We start from the raw sequence: 8,530 nt of genomic DNA, 5'->3' as shown, positions 1-8,530 counted from the left end.
CAATTTTTTTTTCAGTGTTGCTGCATTTTGCCTTTATAGTGGGCTTCTGTATTCAATTATCACTGGAAACTAGATAAAATGAAAGTTTGTTAAGACCAACTTTGACTATTGGCTTTACTAAGCATTGCCTGAGACTTTAAATTGATTTTAAAAAGCTTTGAAGTTTGAAGACAGTGATATATTATATACTAAGAAACTATGTATCTCTTATGATGTGTGTGATCATTAAGTATGGTGCGCTTCTACAATAAGTTTTTGTCAGTTTTGATGGGTTTGAGAGAGTTGAACAGAGAGTTTCAGCAATGTGTATTTGTGTCCTTCAGCATGGAGGAGTGTGAGGCCCTTTGCACCCGTCTGGCTATAATGGTGAAAGGACAGTTCAAATGTCTCGGCTCCCTACAGCACATCAAGAACAGGTCAGTGGCTTATCTTTCTGTACCCTGTGTTTCCTCCTACCAATTATTTTCCTTGGTTCTCTCACGTCTCCTTTTGTTTTCCACACTTATTGTTGCTCTGGAGCCTGATATCTCCTGCAGACACTTCATAATTTTGTCCCTGGTGATAAAATAATCTCTGTTCATCTGACAGGTTTGGCAAAGGATTCACAGTAAAGATGTACTTAGCTGGAGCCTCCTGTGATGTAGATATGATCAGTAACTTCATGCAGCAGAATTTCCCCAGCACGTTCCTGAAGGTGAGAAACCGAGCACATCATAATGAAGTTAAAGTTATTGAAAAGTTGAAGCTGAAGTTATTTAAAAGTACAGTATATTGACTTGACAGCAATACGCCGTATCTCATTTCAAATGTGTTTACATAAGTCTTGAAGGCACAGCTGCAAAATAAAACAGCAGGGGTCATGGGTCAGAGAGAGTGTGGAAATGGTCATAAAAATCTATGATGTGACCCCATTAAAGTGTATTTTTGTTGTCTACTCTAAATTAATATTGTCCATCATCTTTCTGTCCATGAAGGATCATCACTCAAATATGGTGGAGTACCATGTGCCTGTTGCTCCCGGTGGTGTGGCTTCAATCTTTGGTCTGTTAGAATCCAACAAAGCTGTACTGCAAATCAAACACTTCTCAGTCTGCCAGACCACTCTGGATGAGGTAACATACATAAGATGATTGTGGTCATTATTTATTTACCCTCATGCTGTTGTTCTGTGAAACACAAAGGTAGATCTTTTTTGTCTGAAGAATTTTCACACAGCTCTTTTCAATACAACTGCAGTTCGTAGTGATTTGTCAAGCTATAAGAGACCTATAAAAGTAGTCCTTACACTATATCGTATACCTTTTGAAGTCAGTGTGTGAGGAAAAGACCAAAATACACTGAAATGTGAATAAATAATGACAAAATATTACTTTGTCTATTAACTAATAGTGAATAAAGGAATTCAAGAGTAAACAAGTGAGTAGTTCTTGAATGTTTAGTGAAGGAAGTGGAGAGAAATGAAAAGAGAAACAGAGGTGGTGGTGTGGAGACTAAACGATTGTCTTGACTTGTCTCCTTAGGTTTTCATTAACTTTGCCATGGGGAAGACGGACACAGACGAACAGGAAGTCACTGAAGGAACGGACATTGACAGTCTAGACTCGTACAATGCTTTGGACCAATGAAATACTTGCACATTATACCATTCAATGAACCTCAAAAAAAAGATATTAATTTAATATGTAAGAAATCTTTTATAGGCTATATCATATTTTAGTGTTGTGATTTTAAACTATTTTGCATTGAATGATGAAGTGGCCAAATATATTATGGATAGTTATTGAGGATTTATATGAAAATTATGTGTTAATTTACTCTTTCTGTTCTTCCACACTTGGGTTCAAATATTGATCAACATTCCATGACCTTTTTATGGAATTTGGCTGCTATTTGTATCACTTTAAAAGGGTTAATATGCAAGTTCAAGTGGAAAGTCTGCATTAGTTTACATAGTTTGATGCAATTCATTAGTCTTTCATTTGTCATCAAACAAGTCCACTGCTGCTTTCAAAGAAAATGAAGTCATTTATTTACTAAATTGTTTGAAATTTTATTAGCTCTACCATATATATATATATATATATATATATATATATATATATATTAATCAAAATATAAATAATTTACATAAACAACCAACAATGTGTTACTCAACACAGAATTAAATATGTGTACAGAGTGAAACATAAATAATATACATAAACAACCAACAATGTGTTCCTCAAAACAGAGTTGAATATGTATGCAGAGTGAAGAGTCCATCCTCTTAAATTGCTGGCTGCATCAAAGCAGCTCTTTTCTGGGGTTGATATAAATCACAAAGACCTTTTTGGCTTCAAGGTATAAATGATTCTTCAATGTCTGCACATCTTCACTCTCATTAATATTTTCTCTGAAGGCACATCTCTTGTGCAAGAATGTACTAAATATTTCATCGGCCCTTTCCTCTGTCTGCTTCAAGGCACAGTTCCTCTTTTAAAAATGTACCAAGCTTATTTTTACATTAAAGCTATTTTTCACATGCAGTTGTTGGGCGTTTGTCTTATTGAATGTAGTGCAATTGGTTCTTTATGTCATGAGTTGAGGTATGCAATTTCTTTGCATAGAAAATTGAGCGCTGTGGAAATGATGAACTATCCAATGTCCAGACTGCATTTCAAGCATGTTCTGTCTTTTCCCTTTACATATGTAGGGGCACACAGGCAAAGTGGGACACTTTCTGATAATTTTTCATTGGTGTCATTTTAAAATATACCATATTGTTAACCCCTCACACAACAGCATTTTAAAAGGCTAAATATCTCCACTACATTTTACAGATGGATTTTTAAAGCAAATTTACATAAAACATCGTCCGGACTGAAACAGATATAGGGTTAGGAACTGTACTTGAGTTAGTAAATTAAAATGGAAATTATTAAATTCACTATTCACTATTGTACATTTAAGAAAATCAGTAAATCACAAACTACCCATGGTAGTTAACTCAATAATTTAAAATGATCAAGAAAACATGTTTTGATAAAATATTTTGATTTTATTTGTAAATAAATTTTCCATTTTTATTAATTTTAGGAGCACTAATAGTAAAAATTATGCAATTTTGTATTAACTCATACATTCACTTCATTGCAATATTGTGATTAAAAAAAAAAACAAAGGGCGAATTCCAAACGGAAGTGAGCATCCCTATGCCCTACTCCCTTCGAAGGGCAGAGCCCTTGAAGTGTGTTCTTTGAAAAAGAATGGAAGGCCCGCACTACTGCACTTCATAATGAAAGCCCCAGTTGACCAATCAGAGCGAAAGTTCGCTAAGCTCCTCCCCTTCGCTTCCCGCGCTGTTGGAGTGACTTACTTTCAAAACAGGTCTGTAAGAAATACCGTGATCGCTGTCTTGCTTTGTTATTATGCATCAAGAAAGATAATTCGGTCATACAGTCAAACCCTGTGACATGATCCAGGACTGTATTTAAATGGCAGCTGTGCGTTAAGTTTCACAATGAAAGCAGCTCAGACGTCTGAACACGCCAAAAACTTAATTGATCATTGAAGCTGCCAGATGAGCATCGGTGAGGAGTCTGTTTCTCAAGCTAGAGACTCTGAAGTTCTTGCCTTCTGCAGTGTTGTGCATCTGGGCTGTCCACTTCACTCTTTGTCCTGGTTAGTTTAGGCTACAGTTTGCTTTCTTCTTTCAAGGCAGTGATACATGCGATAGCCTTTATCTCTCAAATAAGCAATAGACTTATGAACTTCTAGAGAAAGCTGTTTCTTTACAGCCCTTTTTGAAGCCAAAATTTGACTTTCTACACTTCATTGAGTAGCACAACCTTTTTAAACTGCACTAAGATAATAAGAAAGGATTCTTTAGCAATAAATTAACACATTACAGTGCTAAAGAGTGAATTAATGCAGTGTTGTCTTAGACTGCACTATTGGCTGCTCAAAATGGGTCTTTTCTATTTATTTATTTATTTATTTAGTCATTTATTAGACGATGGCCAAGCAAGCGCAAACACTGACAAGATACGCGATACAGAACCAGACCAAACGCGATATCAGCACGTCTCCACACAGTACACAGTATTTTCTACACAAATAAAGATTGAATTACAAAGCTACTGTTTCAAATGGTAATATTTTGCAACTTTATTATAGTTTCACTGTATTTTTGATGATTTAAAAGGTACCTTGGTTAACAGAAGTATCACTTTCAAAAATCATATAGTATTGTCTTATATATCACACATACACACACTCACACATATGTGTGTGTGTGTAATGTATATATAATATGTGTGTATGTATGTATGTATGTGATAAATATGGTTTATATAATAAATGTATGCACCACGAATGCCCCCTTTGGCGCCGAGTCAACCCTGATCATAACTTTAAGACATGTATATTATAATTACGTCCCTTTATGTAATGTACTGAACACTATGTACTTCTTCAAATGATGTTCTCTTTTTTCCAATACACAAATCCCCAACTGAACTTTGAGACTGATAATGACTATAATTATGCAATGTAATTTTCTATAGTAGCTTTAGCAGTTTTCTCCGAGCTCGGGGTGCTGTTGCCGATGGCAGAGAGTTGTGCTGTCTGACAGACAGGTCTGTGCCCCAGGGGTAAGGGTGTTTAACGCTGCACAGGAGATTGAGTTGGTGGAGAGGTCATGCTGGTTCACTCATTCTGGTGCTGCTGTAGCATCAAAGACAACAGCTAGGCAGGAGAAGCGAATAAAACCACCGAATAAATGTGCTCATTGCACCTCGCATTTTATTCTATTTATTTATTTTTAAAGCAATGACAAATAAGGATGTCTGAGATGATGAAAGGGAGAAATCTTTTTAAAAAAAGCTCAAAATGAACCAGCCAAACTACTTGAGAATATGTGTTTTCGGTGGTTCCATACATTTTTGAAAAACATAATTTTCATCAAACATTTCATAAAAAATATCAGATATTATCTTTATATTGAACTCACATGTACACAAAACATTTTTCAGGGTTATGTAATATAAAATAATAATAGTAATGAATTCAATAATGTCAAATGGAATAACTAAAAGAAAACAATATTCATAATTTATTTTTAAAACAAATTTAAAAATGTCTATAGTTTTTATTATTCCAGTTAAAATGTATTTAAAGTATTTTTTTAGTTTAGTTAACTATAATAACTATAACTAGAATAGTATTATACAGTTTATATTTTAAATAGACTATATAAATATATAATAGTCCACTTAAATTAAATGTTAAAATAATTATGTTTTATTTATTAATTTATTTTGAGCACTGTAACACCGCCTAATTGTTTGACTTTAAATTAATTTTGGTATTTTTTTAAATATATATATATATACATACTTTCTGAATTACCATCCAAGTTTCTTATTGAAGAGGTGTTTTTAAGTTATTGTGTCCTTTATTTAATACTTGAATGTGCACAACTTTGTAAGATGACTTTTTTATTATTATTATTTACTGGTGCAATGTGATTCTCTTTGTGATTCCCTTAGCCATGGCCACCGATACCATACAGTCGGATGAGAGGTATATCCCTAAGAATAAGTAGAACATCAAAATATGGTTTAGCCCAAAGAGTCGTAAAGTACGCTGTTGCATTGAGAAACCTGTTGACTCAAACACATCAAATGAAGTCGAGGGAAAGAAAGCCAATCCATCACCTTCTTCCAAAGACCTTTCCGTCTTTAACTTCACCTCTTCCTCCCAGGAGTCTGGGTCATCCTCCCCTCCACGGGGGAAGGCAAATAAGAAAATAAAGAAAAAAAGGATCAGCCAAACCTGCAAACAAACCGGTGGTGGTCAAAGGCCCAAAACATGGACTCAGACTATGCAAGAATGTAAGAGGCTGAAGCTAGAGGCTATCAATCAGCAGTGGGCCTTTGGAAAAGAAGGTGCTATAGACAAGAAGGATGAAGAGGACGAGAAAGTGAGCTCTGGAGATGACAACAGGAGGTCCAGTAAGAGAATTTCTTTCCATTTCCCTCACAGCCAACCTGTGGAGACTCATAAGGCTGTCCATCAAGGACAGAATCAAATTCCCAGTCCCCAAAAAAGCATCCTAAGCGATTTGGAAGTTGAAGACACTAAGAAGCAAAACTCTGCAACTTTGAGTTCACCATGTTATGATGCACAGGTTGAGCCTGTCACTGATATCCCACACGAATCCAATGAAAACACTCCAGGGCCTCCTCAGCCTTCTCTTCCCAGAGTGCGTAAGAGAACCAGAGAGGATCCGGACAGTGATGATCCACAGAGAACGCTAAAACAACCCAGAACAACTTCAGGATGGAAGAAGAGATCATCTAGAGAAGAAACTGCTTCAACTGAAGACCACTCTCAGAGTCTGAGAACATCCAGACAGTCCAGTGAGAAGCAGAATGTGAACCCAATCACACCAGCTACCCCTGACCTTGGGAAGAAGTCTTCAGTGTGAGACACAAACAGGCAAATCCCTCTTACATGAAGAGGAACCACAACGGAGAGACGCCACTGCACTTAGCTGCCATAAAGGTTTGTGTTCACTTATATCCGCATGTTGGCAAAATTACATAAATTTGTGCTAAAATAGAGATTCAAAGTGAAATAAATTTGTGCTAAAATATAGTTTCAAGACAGCCTTTACATCAAGACATGGACAATTTTTGTTCTTCCTTTTAAAAGTTGATAAGTACAGTAGGAATTCACTACTGGTACCATGTTAGTTTTTTTTAAGTGGTATTCTGTATCGATCGACTGATATTTGATAATTGCATATTTGTGCATGCTTTATTTATGCTGTTTTTCCTGTTTTTACATTTAGATGACCTTGTTATCATTTAATGCTCACTTAAAATTAAAATTTAAAAACAATTTAATAAAGCTGTTATATATAAACTAGCAAATTTCAAAGTAAATATACATTTTCCATACTGCAAATTGTAATGTTGTGATGCCTAACTTGTAGCATTTAAAATGTTTAATTGTAATTTTATTTTTTTAACAAAATAGTATAAATATGATCATTTTTAATATCTGCTATTTATCACTTTTTGGCCATGACTTGAAAATAATTATTGTCTCATAGGTATTAACTAGAATTTAAATATTGGTGGATCCCTATTTTTACCATATTTTCTGGAAAAAAGTTTCATTTCATTCGTTGCATATTTTATTATTACGTTGAGAAATTATGTAAAATACTGGTAAATAAAACTCAATTTTTACAAATGTTGTAAACACTAAAAGCTAGTATTTTAGTTCCCCTTACTTCACAAAAATCCTTCAAATTTGAATGGTATACGGAACAAGAATGAAAAATATAAAGATAAAATAAACCAAATTTCTTGTGCCCTTCATTATAAACAGCTTTTAAAGTGAAACTGAATACCAGAGTGTGGGAAATGCGCTAAATGAATAAACTTGACATGCTTAACAAGCACAAACTGTAAAAGTTGAATGTGTGGAGAAATCTGTAAGCCCATTATATACACATTATATAGCTGCATTATATTAGTTGAATTTAAATGTTTTCCTCCTCCTGTCCATGTGACCAATTTGTTTGTCACTAACCAGCAGTAAAATTCAACTTTTTGTTTTGTTTGTTTTAACAGTGCTGGTTTGCTTGTATCTGAGACTGTTCTTTGTTAGCATTCCAGCAACGAGTCATTTTGGTCACTTAATGATTGATGCTAGGTCAGTGTTTGAGTCTGGTTGATCAATATCTGCTACCACAGACCTCTTGACCCTGGTCTTCTGTACAGGGTGATGTGGAGGAGGTCCGTAAGCTCCTTGCTTAGGGAGCCAACCCCAACCTGAAGGACAATGCAGGCTGGACACCACTGGTGAGCCAAGAGCAATCACACACAATCCTACATAAATCTTTTACACATAACACCCTTGTCTCTTGTTCGAGGTTGTCTGGGCTGAAAATGGTTGGAAAGCTTTTCCCTGTATGTACAGTAATATATGTTACCCTAGCAGAATGCTGTAGGTTCACTGAATACTAAACTGTCTTAATGGTTATTGTAGATTTTACCATTACCCTTCTGTGTTTGTGGTTGTTTTTCAAATGTTTATCCTGTATATTTTTATTTGTTGAAATCCTGTCTTGTGTTCCATTTAGCTGATGAAGTGTAAGATCAATGTAGCTTTTTGCATTTGGAAATGGTAAAATGAAATATGTACACTGGTAGTGCAAATTTTGCATCTTTTGCTACACAAATAAGCTTGTACATTTACTGTTAGTGCAATATTTTAGAAGGGACAAAATTCCACAGAAAGGTATAAAATAAATTCAGTGCAACAAGCAATACTACTATTTTATTTTATTTTATTTATATATATATATATATGACCCTGGACCACAAAACCAGTCTTAAGTCGCTGGGGTATATTTGTAGCAATAGCCAAAAATACATTGTATGAGTCAAAATTATTGATTTGATCAAAATTATTGAAATCATTAGGACATTAAGTAAAGATCATGTTCCATAAAGATATTTTGTAAATTTCCTAC

The 8,530-nt window shown here is 34.8% G+C and overlaps 1 protein-coding gene and 1 pseudogene across 1 annotated transcript in view; both read left to right on the top strand.

Annotated features, from left to right (window-relative positions):
- The window catches only part of abca12 (ATP-binding cassette, sub-family A (ABC1), member 12), an 84,277-nt gene extending 82,524 nt beyond the window's left edge, over positions 1-1,753 (top strand). The window contains 4 exon segments of the mRNA XM_016520190.1: positions 324-416; positions 589-694; positions 975-1,112; positions 1,521-1,753. Coding sequence (XP_016375676.1) covers positions 324-416; positions 589-694; positions 975-1,112; positions 1,521-1,625 — 442 coding nt within the window. The 3' untranslated portion in view covers positions 1,626-1,753.
- Positions 1,754-5,530: 3,777 nt separating this feature from the next.
- The window catches only part of LOC107714347 (BRCA1-associated RING domain protein 1-like), an 18,311-nt pseudogene continuing 15,311 nt past the window's right edge, over positions 5,531-8,530 (top strand).

This window comes from Sinocyclocheilus rhinocerous, unplaced genomic scaffold (assembly GCF_001515625.1).
Source record: "Sinocyclocheilus rhinocerous isolate Xijiao unplaced genomic scaffold, SAMN03320098_v1.1 scaffold449, whole genome shotgun sequence".
In the NCBI taxonomy this organism is placed as follows: Eukaryota; Metazoa; Chordata; class Actinopteri; order Cypriniformes; family Cyprinidae; genus Sinocyclocheilus; species Sinocyclocheilus rhinocerous.
Note: the sequence above shows the minus strand (reverse complement) of the source record. Positions and strands in the feature narration are given on the sequence as shown.